Here is a 20,952-nt window from a genome sequence, read left to right as displayed (position 1 = left end):
TAAGGGAGGAAGGGGGTCGTCTGAGCTGAGTGAGGTTGAGAGGGTATGTCCAGGGGGGTTGTGATAGTAGGTCATGTATTCGGGCCGTCTTGTGTCTCTCCGTAGTTGGTGAGTTACCTTGTCAGTCTTTTCCGGTCTGTTTTAGTCAGTAAACCCTTCAGGTGTCTCTGTGTGCGTTCCAGCGCATAAGCATGTATTCGTGCGTCTCTAATTTGCCTATTCCGAGAAAGTGGTATCGTTCCATAAGAAGCAAGTTGTCCACCTGCTGTTTCCATGCTGTGAGATCATAACATTATGTATAATAGGTTCTGTTTAGCGTTATCTTTAAGGTTTGGTAGGCCATGGAACAATAGCAGGCTAGGATCTTTATTTATATTTGTGTCTAATGTTTTGTTGATATGTCTCACCACACTCTCCCAGAATGTATCCAGTTTCTCACAGTTCCACCATACATGGTGCATGTCTGCGGGCGCGCCACACCCCCTCCAGCACCTGTTGCTAGCCGTATGATATATCTTTTGCAATCTCACAGGGGTGAGATACCACCTAGACATGTATTTGTAATTTGTCTCTTGAATTTTGGCCGATACTGAGGCTTTTTTATGGTTGCGAAAGATTCGCATCCATTCTGCATGTGTGATAACTAGGTTTAGGTCTCTAGACTTTTCTAATCATTTTACGATTAATGGTAGCTATATATTTTTTTCTGTCGGACTCAGCAATTATTAAACCGAACTACTATCATAGTTATTGTACAATGATAATGCGGTACATGATATTGAAGAAATGGAAGGATACTTCTCCTCCTAGTTTTTCTAGTTTCCTAAGTACCCTCTTACAACACTTTACGTTTAAGATTCAGAATATTAATTTATTAAATAAGATCCAGGAATTTTTTGACTAATGGTTGCCACTAATTAAAGCTCAAACATTGGTGATTCAAAAACAGTTCTCCATTACTTAATACTAAATTTATGTTGGCGGCTAAAGCTGGGCTGCTTCCTCTTTCCTGGATGCCAGCTTCATTTGTAGTATAGTAATCCGAAGACTGTGTTAAAATGGAGTAGTGTTAGAGGGATGGAGCAATTTATTTATGGTTTGCCGTGTGTGTTTTTTGTAGGGGGGAATAAAAGGAAAAAAATTGCTTGGTTCACAGGCATGATAGTACTAAAAGATTTAGGGATTATATATATCCCCATATTGGTTTTGGAAATTAGGGTAATCTATGCAAATTGAAATAAAGTTTTAGAAGGTATGTGGTATTCATTTATTTCTCTGTGGTTTATGCATCTACCTATTTTTGTATTAACATATATGTCATTTGTTTTATGGATGTGAAATGCATGTAACTCCCTATCGCATGTCTGTCTTGTGAACTGGTTTAATAAAATAATAAAATAAAAAAATATAACTTTTTTTTCCCGGGGTCACTCAAGTAGCCAGCTACTCTTAAAATACTGGATGTAGAAAAGATGTAGGTAGGTGAGTTTTGATTAGGTCAGAGATCAGACCCCATAACCCTGCATCTAGTCAATTCCCATTGCCTGCAACCCGTTAATTGAGATCTAATATGAGCATGTAACTAACAGGAGACTTCAAGTACATGAGTGTGATCTATGTCCATTTTAGACCTCAAGACCCATGGCCATGAAGTCTCTTCTAGCCATATAAACGCACAAAGCAGACCCATGATAGCCTTTATTATGCACACACATCTCAAAGCAGACCCCTGGCTCTGATGACCCTGCTCATTACACACATCAGACCCCTGGCTCTAAAGACATTCTCAGCCATATGTCCAGATCAGAACCAATGAGTTCAGTAAAATGTATATAAAAACTAGACAGACATTTGACAGCCAGTTAGAATGTTGAACTGCCTGGTTAAATACTGGATACTAACTTGGCAACCATATCACTTTAACCTGAAAGTAATATTCCCACCTGTGTCACCATAGACATAAAATGATTGCAGCAATGTGACGTGTGCATGCTGGGGAAGAAGCCCTTACCTAACCGTCGCCCAACGTGCACACTGTTGCTGATTAACCATTTTTATGAGTAAATTTGACATGCATAAGCCTCGTTTGTAAAGTGACAGCCAAGAGCTTCTGTTCCTGAGCTGCAGGCATCTGCCTTCATATGGTAACTGAGCACGATCGGTGGATGGGTGGGGCAATACACTACAGAAAATACAGTTTGAAAGGGAGGGATGAGAAGCTACACTATGGCAAAAGGGTTGAATGGGAGGGAGACTCCCTATGACGATCAAGGGGAGGTAGGAGGCACTACAGAAAAAATGTAATTCATTAAAAAAATAAATAAATGTATCCATTTGTGTTATTACTGCTCAAGCAGTTTGTAAATAAACTTCCATGAGAAACCCAAAGTTTGTGAAACAGGTAATTTTTTTATACGAGTGCATCTCATGGTGAAATGATGGCATGATATATACCAAAATGGGCCTGGATCAATACTTTGAGGTGTCTACCTAAAATATAGTTTTGATAAAAGGGGGAAAAAAAAAAAAACAAACACACAAAGGTTCTGTTTAAATGGAGTGATGGCAAAATACAAAAATTCTCTAGTAATTTAAAAAAGGGACAGTCAACACCAGACTGTTTAAAAAGATTAATACCTTTATTACCCATTCCCCAGTTTTGCATAACCAACAGTTCTAATACACTTTTTACCTGTGATTATCTTTTATCTAGGCCTTTGTCAAAAGAACTGAAATAAGGGGGCAGTTTGCAGACATGCATTTCAGCCAAATCAGTGTTTACTCCTAGGTAACTTCACGTGCGTGAGCTCAATGTTATCTATATGACACATGAACTAACACCCCCTAGTGGTGAAAAACTGTCAAAATGCATTCAGATAAGAGGCGGCCTTCAAGGTCTAAGAAATTAGCATATTAGCCTACCTAAGTTTAGCTTTCAACTAAGAATACCAAGAGAACAAAGCAAAATTTGTGATAAAAGTAAATTGGAAAGTTGTTTAAAATTACATGCCTATCTGAATCATGAAAGTTTATTTTGGACTCAACAGTCCCTTTAAGCAAGTTTTTCTCTAAAATTATCGGTAGTGAAGGGGTTAAACTACATAAAATTTGTACATAAAGGGACAGTCAACACCAAAAATTTTATTGTTTAAAAAATAAAAATAAACTCCTTTACTACTCATTCTGCAGCTTTGCACAACCAACATTATATTAATATACTTTACAACATTTATACCTCATAATTTTCTGCCCGATTCTAAGACTACAGACAGCCTCTTATCACATGCTTTTTATTAGCTTTTCACAAGAGATTAATTCATGTGGGCCATAAATATAACAGTGCTCACGCTTTTAGTTTAGTTTTTAGAGTCAGCACAACAGCACGAATTGGCTAAAATGAAAGTCAATCGATAATCATGTGATCAGGGGGCTGTCAGAAGATGCTTAGATACAATGTAATCAGAGGGAAAAAGTGAATTAATATAATTTATGCAAAACTAGGGAATGGGTAATAAAGGGATTATGTTTTAAAACAATACAAAATCTGGGGTAAACTGACTAATGTATTTCTAACCATTTGCAACACTTTCGCCCGCTACATTTTATCAGCTATCTGTACTACTGGTCCAATAAATACAGAACACTTGTTTTCTTTTACAACTTCAGAGTTGTAATTTTTTTTTTTTTTTTAAATAAATCAGATTATCACACTGTTTTCTTGAACAGCAGATTTATTGCACAACAGTAAATTAGTCCAAATGGGAGCATAAAAAGGGTGAAGTACTTATCTACAGCCAAGTCATTAAAATGAAGCACTTTAAGAACGAAAAAGCTTAGCTATTTCAATTAAAAATAAACTCCAGAAATGTATTCCCTATAAAATGTTTAATTATGCACAATTAAAAGGGACACTGAACCCCATGTTTTTCCTTTTATGATTCAGAGAGCATGAATTTTAAGCAACTTTCTCATTTACTCCTATTAATTTTTCTTCATTTTCTTGCTATCTTTATTTTTAAAGCAGGAATTTAAATCTTAGCAGCCAGCCCTTTTTAGGTTCAGCACCATGGATAGCGCTTGCTTATTGGAGGCTGACACTTACCCACCAACAAGCAAACATAACCCAGGTTCAACCAAAAATGGGCCAGCTCCTATGCATCACATTCCTGCTTTTTAAATAAAGATGGCAAGAGAATGAAGAAAAAAAATGTAAATTAAAAAGTTGCATGCTCTGAATCATGAAAGAAAAAAAAAAATTGTGTTTAGTGTCCCTTTAAACAAAAACACAACTGTGCAGTACGTTTTCATTATTTCAAAACAAAAAATCATTTTGTTAGAAAACATACATTAATGCTTTGGAAACATTTTATACCGTTATACATTCCTTCCAAAATTAAAATCTGGTTTAAATTTACATTTTTAGTAGTAAAAAAAAAAAAAAAAAAAAGTTTACATTGTGGTTTCATATTAATCTGAAATGGAGTCTAAATTATAGCTCTAAAAAATTATTGGATGAAATATTTGAATACAACAAAAGAACTAGAAATAATTTGAATGGGACAGTAAAGTTATATTTTGTTGCACCTAAAGTTAATATTTAAACATTCATACGTTAATAGAAGCTTTCACTTCTTGTCCGATCCTAGAGGAGGCATACCAGCGTCACTATCAACTAATTGAGTTACAGGGGTTAGCTAGTGATTTTACCCCCTTGCTGCTAGTAACACAAAAAGCAATGAGTTTACACTCAGATGATGTTGGTTGGCTATCACACAGCAGTGATTTTACACCCAATGGGTTTCAGTAACAGCAAGCAGTTATTTTCTATTACACTATTTTTAGATGTAAAAAAAAACAAAAAAAAAAACTCAAAGTATGTTGTATAAATGATACTACTTAAAGGGACATGAAACCCGAAACCCAAAATATTCCCCTCATGATTTAGATAGATGGTACAATTTTAAAAACTTTCCAGCTTACTTCATTCACTTGGTATCCTTTGATAAAGGAGAAGCAAAGCACTACTGGGAGTTAGCTGAAACCCAATAAAGCGATGCATGTGTGTTTAAGCTGATGTTAAACACAGAGGTGCAGGGTCATTAGTCTTAAAATGACATGCTAACAAATTAGAACAGGTTATTTTGTCTACTAAAATGGCCCTTTTAGAAAACCATAGCTAGTTTCCAATTTCTAGGTCATGAAATCTTTGCAACTGTAGCAAAGCGTCACAGCTGAGGGTTTTCTGGCCTATGTACTCCCTGCTCCTGCCCAAACCTGCCCTCCGCGTCACAGCGAATCAGTGGGGCAAACCGAAGATAACTACATGATCTCTCTAAATGCTTTAGATATGAATTAGTAATATTTGTATCTGTCACTTATTGCTTTGCTTGTGTCATTGTCCACCAAGCAGAACACATCACTTAGATTTACCTGTGAAACAGAGCGTGCTGAGCATGATAGAAGCTGGAACAATACAGCAAGGTGCATATATACTGCATGTGTGAGCATTAATCTTTAGCTTGTCAAGAATTAAAAAAAAAAATATAAAAAAAAAAGTTTTGTTAAACAGTGAATTGGCTGATTTCCAAACCCATCTTCCTCAATGCTGGTGTCCCACAGGATGCGTTATTTCTCCTTTGCTCTGTTCCTTATAGATAAAAAAAAAAAATTGTACTTTTCGTAAATGGATCTGTGAAGTTATTGAAATTTCAAGACGACACTACTCTGATTGGGCTCATCTCTGATGTAGATGAGCTGAGGTATAACGGGGACGTAGACAGGCTGGTAACAGAGTAAAGCAAACAACTTAAATGTTCATAAAACCAGGTGGTGGAATTTTAATTTATGGAAAGAAAAATAAGTCTCCATCACCTCTGAAAGTTAAAGATTGTATAGTAACAGTTACATTGTACAAATTCCTAGGCACAACAATTTAACATGATTTGAGATAGAACGTTCATATTTTTACTATAATTAAAAAGTAGACAACATTTGCATTTAAGGCAGATTTAAAAACAAGTTTTTTTTTTTGAGCTCGGACACTTTTTTCAGCCATCATCAAATCCGTTTTATCATCCTCTATTTTAACCTGATACAGCTCTGCTACATTAAAGAAGAAACTACACCGAATTGTGCAGAAAAAATAATTGGGGGTAAACTTATTTCTCTTAAGGAAATTTACTTTAAGGATGAATATTAGTCAGAAAAATTTGCACCATGAAAAACTCCTTGAATAATTTTATTTGTTTATACTTGGCAAAAAAAATAAAAAATATATATCTTCTATTTGCATTTGTAGGGTATGAGAATTCCCTTGTTTGCTGATCAACCCACAACAAACCACACAGGTACAAGACAGTACAAATCCAATCAACTCACAAGGATGTTGGATTGTTATGGAATAATCAAAACAAAGCTTATAAAATGATATCAAGCAGGAAGTGTGTGTGTACAACTCAGATTGTTCAGTAACTGAAGAGGACAACTGCCGCAGCTCTACTGGTAGACAGAAACAAGCCCCAGAAGTTTTTTCCATAACAGCAACAATTTATAGCATACGTATATATTGAAAATGCCACATTGTACACATGTAAGTTAACGCACTGCATTTAATTACCTTTAAAGTTACCTAGCTGCTTTGCACTTACAGAAATTGCACTGGACCAACTTCTGACCTTAAAGGGACAGTAAACACCAGAATTTGTGTCGTTTAAAAAAAAAGGTAGATAATCCCTTTATTACCCATTCCCCAATTTTGCATAAACACAGTTATAATAATATACTTTTTATCTCTCTGATTACCTTGTATCTAAGCCTCTGCAAACTGCTCCCTTATTTCAGTTCTTTTGACAGACAATCATTTTTAGCCAATCAGTGCTTGCTCTTAGGAGCTTCACGTGCCGGAGCTCAATGTTATCTATATGAAACACATGAACCAACGCCCTCTAGTGGTGAAAACTGTCAATGCTTTCTGATTAGAGGCAGTCTTCAAGGTCTAAGAAATTAGCACATGAACCTCCTAGATTTAGCTTTCAACTAAGAATACCAAGAGAACAAAGCATAATTGGTAATAAAAGTAAATTGGAAAGTTGTTTAAAATTACATGCCCTATTGAAAGCTTTTTTTTTTTAACTTTACTGTCCCTTTAACACTAGCTGCGCTCTAAATAACATAATTTATGCTTACCTGATAAATTCCTTTCTTCTGTTGTGTGATCAGTCCACGGGTCATCATTACTTCTGGGATATAACTCCTCCCCAACAGGAAATGCAAGAGGATTCACCCAGCAGAGCTGCACATAGCTCCTCCCCTCTACGTCAGTCCCAGTCATTCGACCAAGAATCAACGAGAAAGGAGTAAACAAGGGTGAAGTGGTGACTGGAGTATAATTTTAAAAAATATTTACCTGCCTTAAAAACAGGGCGGGCCGTGGACTGATCACACAACAGAAGAAAGGAATTTATCAGGTAAGCATAAATTATGTTTTCTTCTGTTATGTGTGATCAGTACACGGGTCATCATTACTTCTGGGATACCAATACCAAAGCAAAAGTACACGGATGACGGGAGGGATAGGCAGGCCCATTATACAGAAGGAACCACTGCCTGAAGAACCTTTCTCCCAAAAATAGCCTCCGAAGAAGCAAAAGTATCAAATTTGTAAAATTTGGAAAAAGTATGAAGCGAAGACCAAGTTGCAGCCTTGCAAATCTGTTCAACAGAGGCCTCATTCTTAAAGGCCCAAGTGGAAGCCACAGCTCTAGTGGAGTGGGCTGTAATTCTTTCAGGAGGCTGCTGTCCAGCAGTCTCATAGGCTAACCGTATTATGCTACGAAGCCAAAAAGAGAGAGAGGTAGCAGAAGCTCTTTGACCTCTCCTCTGTCCAGAATAAACGACAAACAGGGAAGAAGTTTGACGAAAATCTTTAGTTGCCTGCAAGTAGAACTTGAGGGCACGAACTACATCCAGATTGTGTAGAAGACGTTCCTTCTTTGAAGAAGGATTTGGACACAAGGATGGAACAACAATCTCTTGATTGATATTCCTGTTAGTAACTACCTTAGGTAAGAACCCAGGTTTAGTACGCAGAACTACCTTGTCTGAGTGAAAAATCAGATAAGGAGAATCACAATGTAATGCTGATAACTCAGAGACTCTTCGAGCCGAGGAAATAGCCATTAAAAACAGAACTTTCCAAGATAACAATTTTATATCAATGGAATGAAGGGGTTCAAACGGAACACCCTGTAAAACGTTAAGAACTAAGTTTAAACTCCATGGTGGAGCAACAGCTTTAAACACAGGCTTGATCCTAGCTAAAGCCTGACAAAAGGCCTGGACGTCTGGATTTTCTGACAGACGCCTGTGTAACAAGATGGACAGAGCTGAAATCTGTCCCTTTAATGAACTAGCCGATAAACCCTTTTCTAAGCCTTCTTGTAGAAAGGACAAGATCCTAGAGATCCTAACCTTACTCCAGGAGTAACGTTTGGATTCACACCAGTATAGGTATTTACGCCATATTTTATGGTAAATCTTTCTGGTAACAGGCTTCCTAGCCTGTATCAGGGTATCAATAACCGACTCAGAAAAACCACGTCTTGATAAAATCAAGCGTTCAATTTCCAAGCAGTCAGCTTCAGAGAAGTTAGATTTTGATGTTTGAACGGACCCTGTATCAGAAGGTCCTGCCTTAGAGGTAGAGACCAAGGCGGACAGGATGACATGTCCACTAGATCTGCATACCAAGTCCTGCGTGGCCATGCAGGTGCTATTAGAATCACTGATGCTCTCTCCTGTTTGATTTTGGCAATCAATCGAGGAAGCAGCGGGAAGGGTGGAAACACATAAGCCATCCCGAAGTTCCAAGGTGCTGTCAAAGCATCTATCAGAACCGCTCCCGGATCCCTGGATCTGGACCCGTAGCGAGGAAGCTTGGCGTTCTGGCGAGACGCCATGAGATCTATCTGTGGTTTGCCCCAACGTCGAAGTATTTGGGCAAAGACCTCCGGATGAAGTTCCCACTCCCCCGGATGAAAAGTCTGGCGACTCAAGAAATCCGCCTCCCAGTTCTCCACTCCCGGGATGTGGATTGCTGACAGGTGGCAAGAGTGAGACTCTGCCCATCGAATTATCTTTGATACTTCCATCATTGCTAGGGAGCTCTTTGTCCCTCCCTGATGGTTGATGTAAGCTACAGTCGTGATATTGTCCGACTGAAACCTGATGAACCCCCGAGTTGTTAATTGGGGCCAAGCCAGAAGGGCATTGAGAACTGCTCTCAATTCCAGAATGTTTATTGGAAGGAGACTCTCCTCCTGATTCCATAATCCCTGAGCCTTCAGAGAATTCCAGACAGCGCCCCAACCTAGTAGGCTGGCGTCTGTTGTTACAATTGTCCAGTCTGGCCTGCTGAATGGCATCCCCCTGGACAGGTGTGGCCGATGAAGCCACCATAGAAGAGAATTTCTGGTCTCTTGATTCAGATTCAGAGTAGGGGACAAATCTGAGTAATCCCCATTCCACTGACTTAGCATGCATAATTGCAGCGGTCTGAGGTGTAGGCGTGCAAAAGGTACTATGTCCATTGCCGCTACCATTAAGCCGATCACCTCCATGCATTGAGCTACTGACGGGTGTTGAATGGAATGAAGGACACGGCATGCATCTTGAAGCTTTGTTAACCTGTCCTCTGTCAGGTAAATCTTCATTTCTACAGAATCTATAAGAGTCCCCAAGAATGGAACTCTTGTGAGAGGAAAAAGAGAACTCTTCTTTTCGTTCACTTTCCATCCATGCGACCTTAGAAATGCCAGAACTAACTCTGTATGAGACTTGGCAGTTTGAAAGCTTGAAGCTTGTATTAGAATGTCGTCTAGGTACGGAGCTACCGAAATCCCTCGCGGTCTTAGTACCGCCAGGAGGGCACCTAGAATCTTTGTGAAGATTCTTGGGGCCGTAGCCAATCCGAATGGAAGAGCTACAAACTGGTAGTGCCTGTCTAGGAAGGCAAACCGTAGATACCGGTGATGATCCTTGTGGATCGGTATGTGAAGGTAAGCATCTTTTAAATCCACTGTGGTCATGTACTGACCCTTTTGGATCATGGGCAAGATTGTCCGAATAGTTTCCATTTTGAACGATGGAACTCTTAGGAATTTGTTTAGAATCTTTAAATCTAAGATTGGTCTGAAAGTTCCCTCTTTTTTGGGAACCACAAACAGGTTTGAGTAGAACCCTTGTCCTTGTTCCGACCGCGGAACCGGATGGATCACTCCCATTAATAACAGATCTTGTACACAGCGTAGAAATGCTTCTTTCTTTATCTGGTTTGTTGACAATCTTGACAGATGAAATCTCCCTCTTGGGGGAGATAATTTGAAGTCTAGAAGGTATCCCTGAGATATGATCCCTAGCGCCCAGGGATCCTGAACATCTCTTGCCCAGGCCTGGGTGAAGAGAGAAAGTCTGCCCCCCACTAGATCCGGTCCCGGATCGGGGGCTCTCGGTTCATGCTGTCTTTGGGGCAGCAGCAGGTTTCCTGGCCTGTTTGCCCTTGTTCCAGGACTGGTTGGGCTTCCAGCCTTGCCTGTAACGAGCAACAGCTCCTTCCTGTTTTGGTGCAGTGGAGGTTGATGCTGCTCCTGATTTGAAATTCCGAAAGGGACGAAAATTAGACTGTCTAGCCTTAGCTTTGGTTTTGTCTTGAGGTAGGGCGTGGCCCTTACCTCCTGTAATGTCAGCGATAATTTCTTTCAAACCGGGCCCAAATAAGGACTGCCCCTTGAAAGGTATATTAAGTAATTTGGACTTAGAAGTAACATCAGCTGACCAGGATTTTAGCCACAGTGCCCTACGTGCCTGTATGGCGAATCCTGAGTTCTTAGCCGTAAGTTTGGTTAAATGTACTACGGCCTCCGAAATGAATGAATTAGCTAGTTTAAGGACTCTAAGCCTGTCCATAATGTCGTCTAGCGTAGATGAACTAAGGTTCTCTTCCAGAGACTCAATCCAAAATGCTGCCGCAGCCGTAATCGGCGCGATACATGCAAGGGGTTGCAAAATAAAACCTTGTTGAACAAACATTTTCTTAAGGTAACCCTCTAATTTTTTATCCATTGGATCTGAAAAGGCACAGCTATCCTCCACCGGGATAGTGGTACGCTTAGCTAGAGTAGAAACTGCTCCCTCCACCTTAGGGACCGTTTGCCATAAGTCCCGAGTGGTGGCGTCTATTGGAAACATCTTTCTAAATATTGGAGGGGGTGAGAACGGCACACCGGGTCTATCCCACTCCTTAGTAACAATTTCAGTTAATCTCTTAGGTATAGGAAAAACGTCAGTACTCGCCGGTACCGCAAAGTATTTATCCAACCTACATAGTTTCTCTGGTATTGCAACGGTGTTACAATCATTGAGAGCTGCTAAGACCTCCCCTAGTAATACACGGAGGTTCTCCAATTTAAATTTAAAATTTGAAATATCTGAATCCAATCTGTTTGGATCAGAACCGTCACCCACAGAATGAAGCTCTCCGTCTTCATGCTCTGCAAGCTGTGACGCAGTATCAGACATGGCCCTAGTATTGTCAGCGCACTCTGTTCTCACCCCAGAGTGATCACGCTTGCCTCTTAGTTCTGGTAATTTAGACAAAACTTCAGTCATAACAGTAGCCATATCTTGTAATGTTATCTGTAATGGCCGCCCAGATGTACTAGGCGCCATAATATCACGCACCTCCCGGGCGGGAGATGCAGGTACTGCCGCGTGAGGCGAGTTAGTCGGCATAACTCTCCCCTCGCAGATTGGTGAAATTTGTTCACATTGTACAGATTGACTTTTATTTAAAGTAGCATCAATACAGTTAGTACATAAATTTCTATTGGGCTCCACCTTGGCATTGGAACAAATGACACAGATATCTTCCTCTGAGTCAGACATGTTTAACACACTAGCAATAACTTGCAACCTGGTTATAATTTTTTTTTAGCAAAAACGTACTGTGCCTCAAAGAGGTACTTAAACGATTAAATGACAGTTGAGATAATGAACTGAGAAACAGTTATAGCATCAACTTTAAAACAACACAACTTTTAGCAAAGGTTTTGTTCCCATTAGTAAGATAACATAACTAAATTTGACATAAAAATTATTGAGTAACGTCTTTATCCACAGTCAATATAAAAAATTCTCACAGCTCTGCTGAGAGAATGTACCTCCCTTCAAGAAGTTTGAAGACCCCTGAGATCTGCCAGAGATGAACCGGATCATGCAGGAAAAGTAATAATAGCTGACTGGAAATTGTTGATGCGTAGCAAAGAGCGCCAAAAACGGCCCCTCCCTCTCACACACAGCAGTGAAGAGAAACGAAACTGTCACAATTCAAAACAAACTACTGCCAAGTGGAAAATAAAGCCCAAACATTTATTTACTCAGTACCTCAGCAATGTAAACGATTCTACATTCCAGCAAAAACGTTTAACATGATATAATACTTATTAAAAAGATTAGTGACCTTTAACAGAGTAGTTCCGGTGAAGTACCATTCCCATAATACTGAAGTGTATACATACATGTCATTATAACGGTATAGCAGGATTTTCTCATCAATTCCATTCAGAAAATAAAAACTGCTACATACCTCAATGCAGATTCATCTGCCCCTGTCCCCTGATCTGAAGCTTTTACCTCCCTCAGATGGCCGAGAACAGCAATATGATCTTAACTACTCCGGTTAAAATCATAGTAAAAACTCTGGTAGATTCTTCCTCAAAGTCTGCCAGAGAAGTAATAACACGCTCCGGTGCTATTATAAAATAACAAACTTTTGATTGAAGTCATAAAAACTAAGTATAATCACCATAGTCCTCTCACACATCCTATCTAGTCGTTGGGTGCAAGAGAATGACTGGGACTGACGTAGAGGGGAGGAGCTATGTGCAGCTCTGCTGGGTGAATCCTCTTGCATTTCCTGTTGGGGAGGAGTTATATCCCAGAAGTAATGATGACCCGTGGACTGATCACACATAACAGAAGAAATCCAATTTAAAAACACCAAGTCCAGTATGGATTAGAACAGCAACCCACAATGATCCGGTTGAGAAATGAGACAAACCAAATGTGTAGCTAATATATCATACAGGGTAGTAAATCACCAATACCAAACAACTTAGAATAAAATTTTCTTTAATAAATTAAAATATTTAAACATACAAAATAACAATTAAGAATCAATGTCATTGGCAAGCACATTTAAATCCCATCAAGTAGCACCATGGTATTAAACTGTAACCCCAGTCTAAACAGTAAGAAGTGATGCCTGTGTTTATGGTGGTCACCGCTACCCCTTTTGTTCTCTCTGACCTGGCTTAGATTTGGTAACATTTTATAATTCACTGCACCCAAAAATAATCATATCAGTGCTTACCATAAACAAGTTTTTGTTTTAAATTAAAAAAAACAATAAAAATCTACATAAAATATTTTAATAAAAAAATTGATGCCAATGCGATATCCCAAAAGACTCCTTGTTCCATTGCTAGACATCTGAAAAAGCAAAAACATTGCAGTAAACATAACTGGGCCTGTAACCATTTAGCATAAGGTATAAAATTAAACAGTCTGTATATGTATACAAAAATAACTGATCTAAGTGTTAAATAAACCTAGTTGCACATGATTGCTAAGGGTTGATGTTAAATGAATATATGCAAAAATCTAAATAGCTATTTTTGCTAAATAAATCAATTGCTCCTTTTTTTGATTTGGGTTAGTTGTAGACTTCATATAAATAAAATAGATGCAGGGCCAGTGCAGAAGGCGTTGCCATTTAACTGTGCATATGTCTATCAGTATGTTGTGTACATAAGCATACATATGGGCATGTAGTGTTTGACTATAGATGTAGATACTAGGCATGTGCAGGCCATAAATTTCTGTTTTGGATATTCGAGAAAATTATTAGTTTACCCGAATATTTGTTGCCTGCACTATTCAGTTTTTAGTTCATTTAAAAAAAAAAAAAAAAAGGTAAACAATGGAATTTTTGTTAAACATTTACAATAATTTTTGTTAAAGCGAATGTAAATGTTTCAAAGCTACAGATTAAAATTAGCTCTGAAGAGCGCACTAACCCGATCCCTCTTCTTGCCAGAACCCCGGCCGTGCTAAATCCTGGCTTAAGGCTCTCAGTACCCAGAACCTGCACAAATTTTAAAAACTGCACTTTACTTTATTCCCAAAAAGCCCTGGTTACTATAGCTGTAGGCTGTTCTACATGCTTGTTGTAGAAAGAGCCACATAGCCAATGATCCCCTACTTTTAGCATGCACATGTCTGGAGGATTATATAGCAGTTCGGCAAGAGTGCTTTTGAGCACTAGATGGTAGCGTTTGCACACTCCTGAGCTGACCTACCTGCATTTCATCATTTCTTAACATAGTAAGCACTATCTGAATTATATATAACCTTTATTTCATGTCCCTTTAATATTATAGATTGTATGTAATGAAATTAACAATTCAATTTAAAAAAAAAAAAACAAAAAAAAAAAAAAAACATCAAAGGTATAAAAACAAAAATAAAAAAAAACTAACCTTGAATTTCCATGTTTTTCAGAAGGGCCAGCCTGTTGCTCTCTCTCCTTATTCTACATAAGCTAAGAGAAAGATTTACATTTTATTTTCTACATATTTTTATTAGTTTTTTGGACATTACAAAAAATAAAAATAGAAAAAAACAAAACACGAACCCCAATCAAATAGTGAATCTTTTACATTATCACATATTTGATACATACTTAACAAGATATAATAAAATTTGCAAGGTTAACCAGAGTTCAAGAGGGCGTTTTTAATGAGTTTTAGCATAAAAATGTTGAAGTGTATTCAAAACTGCATCTGAATAAAATCTAAAATCAATGAAAATATTTAATTTCCTAAACTACCTGTAGGAAGCTTATTTCACTTTTATTAACAGCTGAATAAAAGCGCAGAGTGAAAAACCATATTGATACTCACTATACACCAAGGCACGTATTTCCTACCAGCAACAATACGACCAAAAAGGTCACTGATAAAGCCACAATGGTGGTGAAGGAACGTGGGTCTCCTGCCATCACTTGTAACAAGTCCATATACTGGCAACGGGTGCCAACGTAACCTTGATAGCATCTATATTAGAAAGGAAAACAGATAAGCAATCAAACAAGGCAAGTGTCAGAAAAAGGTCATGCACCTTCGTTTCTTAGCCTGGGCTACTGACATCTCTGGATCTCTAGGGTAGAACTTTCATTTCAGCCACTCTGGGAATATGCAAACTTATTGCTGCTCTGAAAATGCCAAGTAGATCACAGACAATGGTTGTTGGCTCACCAGAATTTTTTTTTATAAACCCATGTTCCGTTAATAGACAGGACTGAAATATAAACACAGGGGTTTGGGGAAGCAGATTTCCCAGTGTCTGGCGCAGCACAAATTAAATGCGCCACTGAGGTATGGGAGGCTGCTGAATAAGCATAACATTATTTAAGACATTCAACAGACCAGATAACAGAATATTAAATGCCAGATACTTAGAGTTAAATATTTGGTATATTTTACCCAAAAAGGTATTTCCAGTTTTTTGTTGTTGTTTTTTTAAGGGAAAACAATTTGTAGGCATGAAACTTTCCACCAATGGAGCTGCAGGCGTTGTCCTTATTAGCCAATGAACAAACCTCAGGTGTTTGAGATAGGCAAAACCAATAACTTCCCAATAGAAGCAATTTAAACTGCTTTAGCATATAAATACTTATATTTTGTAAATAAAAATGGACACTAAAATGCTAGGTAGAATGAAGAATGCAAAGAAAAGATTAGTCTGAAAACAACAACATGTAGCTGATTAAATAGACAAAAGTGTAAAGTTTGCGTCTACAAAACATTGGGAGCTGCCATGTTGTAACTTAGGTTACTTTCTCTGCTGTGGCTGATGAGACACCGTTATAAATAGGTCTCTAGAGTGTGCAGCCAATGGCTGTGTAAATATTTTATATTACCATCTCAGTGTTTAATGTCCCTTTAAGAGTTTTAATGTGTTTATATAGAGTTTATTATTTAGTAGTTGTACCAATGCACCTTGTACCACAAGTACAGTCCCAGACTGGCATATCGGCTTGACAAACTGTGGCGAACGGGACAGGCAATACAATAATAAAAGCTTTTCCTATGTGATTCCACTTTGGTTTAAAGATAAACATTTATAAAGTACTGTAATAGGATAGAGAACTTTATTCTAGCACTGTTACTTACAGGAGTTAAAGGGACATAAAACTAATTTTTTCTTTCACGAGTCAGATAAAACATACAATTTTAAACAACTTTCAAATTTACTTCTATTATCAAAATTTTATTTAAAATTTCTTGTCATCCTTTGAAAAGCCGGAAGATAAGCTCAGGAGCGTGCACGTGCCTGCAACACTGTATGGCAGCAGTTTTGAAACAATGTTATACATTTCCCGTCATGTAGTGCTTCATAAACGTGCACGTTACCCATCTAGATATCTCTTCAGCAAACGAGAACAAAGCAAATTTAATGAGAGGAAAATTAAACTTTTAAAATGGTATTTTCTATCTGAATCAAAGAAACGTTGAATTTCACATCCCTTTAAACAGTTTAAGTCCGCTTGACAGTAGTAATCCACTACTGGGAGCTAGCTGAACACAGATCTAATGACAAGAGGCATATAAGTGCAGCGACCAATCAGCAGCTAGCTCCCTGAAGTACCCTGCTGCTGTCCTGAGCCTACCTAGGTATGCTTTTTCAAAGGCTGCCAAGAAATAGTAAAAAGTAAACTAAAGGTTTCTTAAATCTTCACGGGTTCAGATGTCCTCATAAAGGGAAAAACAATTTTACAGTATACTGTCCCTTTAAGAGTTTCCAATTACTTGGGCAAGATATTAGCGATACAGACACAAGGACAAAACTTACATGCACGAAGCTGACCACTCTGATACAAGGAACCGGCATGTACCATGATAGCAGAATCCTGTGTGAGAGTGCGGACATTCAGAAAATACAGACTCAGAAGATCCGTCTGCTGCAAATGTTGCTGCAAAGATACAAAACTTAAGTCTTTATTACCACAACTACGGTATATTTACAGCAAGAGAACAACTATATGCTAAACACAGAATACATGAGTGAGACTAGATTAAAGAACCACTTTACTGAGAAAGCAAACACCAGTGCAGCATTGGTGGCTCACACACAAAAGGTCATTGGATGAAACACTTCACACAAGGAAAGTGAAGATTACTGGGTGACGCCCACATAATGCTGTAAACCTGTGGGTAAACAGTGAAAATGATAGAGCCAGGATCACCTCACCGATGCTATGGAAGGTTTTCAGAGGTTTGAGTTACTTACAGTTCTGTAATCCAATAGTGGAATTCTGAGCCAGACAGACTGAAATACCTTATTGGGGGGAAACACCACTCAAATCCATTACATAGCAATTATTGTCTGTAAATAGCATTTGTACTATAAAGCAGCTAAAGGCAGGATATGAAATGCAATTATATCAGACATCCCAACTCTCCCTGAAGTTCAGGGAGTCTCCCTGATTGTAATATCATCAATGAAAGTGCCCCTGTTTTTAAAAAACCGGGCACTCGATGAAAATTGACCTTCACTTTGAAGTAAAGATAGCAAAAATACAAAGACAAATTGATAATAGGAGTAAATTAGAAAGTGGTTTAAAATTACATGCGCTGTCTAACTCATGAAAGAAAAAAATGTGGGTGTCATGACCCTTTAAAGGGATGGTCAAGTCAAAGCTTTCATGGTTTAGATAAAGCACACAATAAAAAACAAAAACACAACTAGTTTAGTTTGATAAACTGTGCTCAGTTATTCTTCATTACAGTAAACTCGGGAGTGTGCACATTTATAACAATGTACAACTGCAACAAACATAGAAAATGCTGATGCCATAAGGTGCTATAGACACGTAACATGGTCCTCAGCTCCTTTTTGATAATATAATTTGGATTTTGTTTAATTGCATTATCTATCTGAATCATGAAAGTTTCATTTTTACTTTGCTAGCCCTTCAAATGGATATTTTATCAAAATATAAAGAATTTTATTTTGCATTAGAGATTGTTATAGGTGCACCAGGGACCCTGCTAAGGGGTTACATGCAAAAGTCCCACAACACACAGCAGTGCTTTAGCAGGACGCAGCCAAAGATTGGTTGCCATATGCATAGAACGTCCCCAATTGGTTAACCGGACAGGTCCTGCTTTGGAGCCGCATTCTTTTGTGCCTTACGCTCTGTTAATCCCTTTCAAGGGTTAAACAGATGTCATTTTTTGATTAAAAGGGATAGTCTAGTCAAAATTAAACTTTCAAGATTCAGATAGAACAGCAATTTTAAAGGGACAATGAACCCAATTTTTTTCTTTTGTGATTCAGATAGAGCATACAATTTTAAGCAACTTTCTAATTTACTCCTATCAATTTTTCTTCGTTCCTTTGCCATCTTTATTTGAAAAAGAAGGCATCTAAGCTAAGGAGCCAGCCAATTTTTGTTCAGAACACTGGACAGCACTTTATTGGTGGGTGAATTTAGCCACCAGTCAGCAAGAACCCAGGTTGTTAACCAAAAATGGGCCGGCATCTAAACTTGCATTATTGCTTTTCTAATAAAGATACCAAGAGAATGAAGAAAATTTGATAAGAGTAAATTAGAAAGTTGCTTAAAATTGCATACTCTGAATCACGGAAGAAAAAATTTGGGTTCAGTGTCCCTTTAAGTAACTTTCTAATTTACTCTTATTATCAATTTGTCTTCGTACTCTTGGCATCTATTTGAAAAACAGGAATGTAAGCTTAGGAGCCAGCCCATTTTTGGTTCAGAACCTGGGTAGCGCTTGCCGATTGGTGGCAAAATTGTAGCCACCAATCAGCAAGCACTACCCAGGTGCTGAACCAAAAATTGGCAGAACCAAAAATGGGCCAGCTCTAAGCTTACATTCTTACTTTTTCAAATAAAGATACCAAGAGATAGCAGTAAATTAAAAAAAATTGCTTAAAATTGCATGCTCTGAGTCATGAAAGTTGAATTTTGACAAGACTATTGCTTTAAATGTTCCTTTGCCAAATAGGGAATCAAAAGAAAAATTAAATTATTTTTGCATAAAACACTTATTACTGCACTGATCAAGCAATCTAGCATATCTATCTATTTCCACAACTGACCATAGCAAAAGGAAAACATGTTCTAGGTTGTTTAAGTGGTGTGCCCCTGGACTGCAAAATTGATTCACCAACAAAATTATAAAATTAAATTTCGTATTGCACTCAAAAATCTCATATGTAGTTACCAGGGTGTCCGCATCCAAACGTCTGTATTCACTTAGCAAAGAGAAAATCTACACTCACTGGATTTTAAAAGGCAAACAAACTACAGTTTATTTTAAAAAAAAAAAAAACCCCACAAACTACCCCTTTAATCAAACTCTAAACTTACAGAAAACACAATGCAGCAGACATTATTATCAAACAGCTGACCTGTTCCGGCAGCCATACCATATATTGGGAAGCAACATTAAACATTTATTAGGTTTCCATTTCAGTACCAAAGATGAGACATTAATTTTTTATATAAGGAAATTTCAATATATTCCCATTACTGTTTTCTTGCAATAAGCAGAATGTAACTTATCAATAAATTGATTTATAGTTGTGTGCTGTAGAGAGCAGATTGTATAGAAACTTTATTCTGGGATTAAGAGGACACTAAAGCAAAAAGATACATTTGATAATTTGTCATTTTTGTATCACTGACACTAGCTTATGTGTTTAACCAAGGCATAACACATAGGGTAAGCGCCACTAGTGAAGCACTTGGGGTCAAACAGGACACAGATGGTGATTGGTGGGGCTGTGTGACTGCTGTTTGTGATTGGCTGACCACCTGTGTCTTGATGAGGAAGTGTAGCGCCAAGCAGGATTGTGCACAGGTTAAACACATAGTAAGCTAGGGTTAGTATCATTTAAAGTATGCTATAGCTTTAATTATACAAAAGAGAAGTACACCATACCTGCCAGAACAAAAACAAAGCATCCGAACAACCTGACCACACTCATGTTGAAATCTGCAAAGAAACAAACAAGATAATGCTGTGCAGAGCTAGAACATCACTTGTTATCTGAAGAAAAAAAAACGGTTAGTTGGCTCTTTCTATAAAGATTTTTATGTAGGATCATTTCTGAAAGTAGCACAAGATGCCTCAGCTGTCTTTTTAAACGTCCACATTTATCTCTTATTAAATTTGCTTCGTTCTCATAATATTCTGTGTTGGAGATACCTAGGTAGTCATCTGGAACACTAAATGGCAGGAAATAGTGCTGCCATCTAGTGCTCTTGTAAATGGATAACATCCTTGCAAAACTGATGCCCTATAGTGCTCCAGAAATGGGGCAGCTCCTAAGCTTACACCCCTGCTTTTCAACAAAAGATACCAAAAGAACAAGAATGAATAGACGTAAATTACAAAAGTTGTTTAAAATTGCTTGTTCTATCTGAATCAAACATTTTTAGGTTTTATATCCCTTTAAAGCAAAACCATGTTTCCCTTTTAAACCTTTTTCTGTATTTTCTAGAAATTTGAAGTTTTATAATTTGACCTGATAACTATATAACTCCTCCCTCTATCACCGAGACAAACATAAATTGGCCTATATTGTCCACAAACAAAAACTGACAGTCAGGTTTCATGCCATCAGGGTGGGTGAAGTGAATATAAATTCAGCATTCTCCAGACAATTGTCAGCCAGGCAGCATTAGGAAGTAGCCAGGCAGCATTAGGAAGTAGCCAGGTGGGGGTACTGTAGTAATTTGCAATATTATAACAAGTTCTGTTCATAAATGTTACTTAAGCAATCCAAAACACAAACTAATTACAT

General features: G+C 37.9%; 1 protein-coding gene across 1 annotated transcript; it reads right to left on the bottom strand.

Annotated features, from left to right (window-relative positions):
- Window positions 1-157: 157 nt before the first annotated feature.
- TGFA (transforming growth factor alpha) lies at window positions 158-20,133 on the bottom strand. Its single transcript, XM_053692862.1, has 6 exons — window positions 20,088-20,133; window positions 17,407-17,445; window positions 16,969-17,089; window positions 15,018-15,170; window positions 14,595-14,656; window positions 158-276 (listed from the first exon to the last, which is right to left on the bottom strand). The coding sequence occupies exons 1-6, from the start codon at window positions 20,131-20,133 to the stop codon at window positions 158-160; spliced, it is 540 nt and encodes a 179-aa protein (XP_053548837.1).
- Window positions 20,134-20,952: the final 819 nt, after the last annotated feature.

This window comes from Bombina bombina, chromosome 9, assembly GCF_027579735.1.
Source record: "Bombina bombina isolate aBomBom1 chromosome 9, aBomBom1.pri, whole genome shotgun sequence".
Lineage (NCBI taxonomy): Eukaryota > Metazoa > Chordata > Amphibia > Anura > Bombinatoridae > Bombina > Bombina bombina.
Note: the sequence above shows the minus strand (reverse complement) of the source record. Positions and strands in the feature narration are given on the sequence as shown.

Coding starts and splice junctions, on each gene's coding strand:
- TGFA (XM_053692862.1), bottom strand. CDS start 20,133: ATGAGTGTGGTCAGGTTGTTCGGATGCTTTGTTTTTGTTCTGGCAG. Junction 15,171..16,968: donor GAGTGGTCAGCTTCGTGCAT/GTAAGTTTTGTC, acceptor TTTCTAATATAG/ATGCTATCAAGGTTACGTTG. Junction 14,657..15,017: donor AATACGTGCCTTGGTGTATA/GTGAGTATCAAT, acceptor TCTTTCTCTTAG/CTTATGTAGAATAAGGAGAG.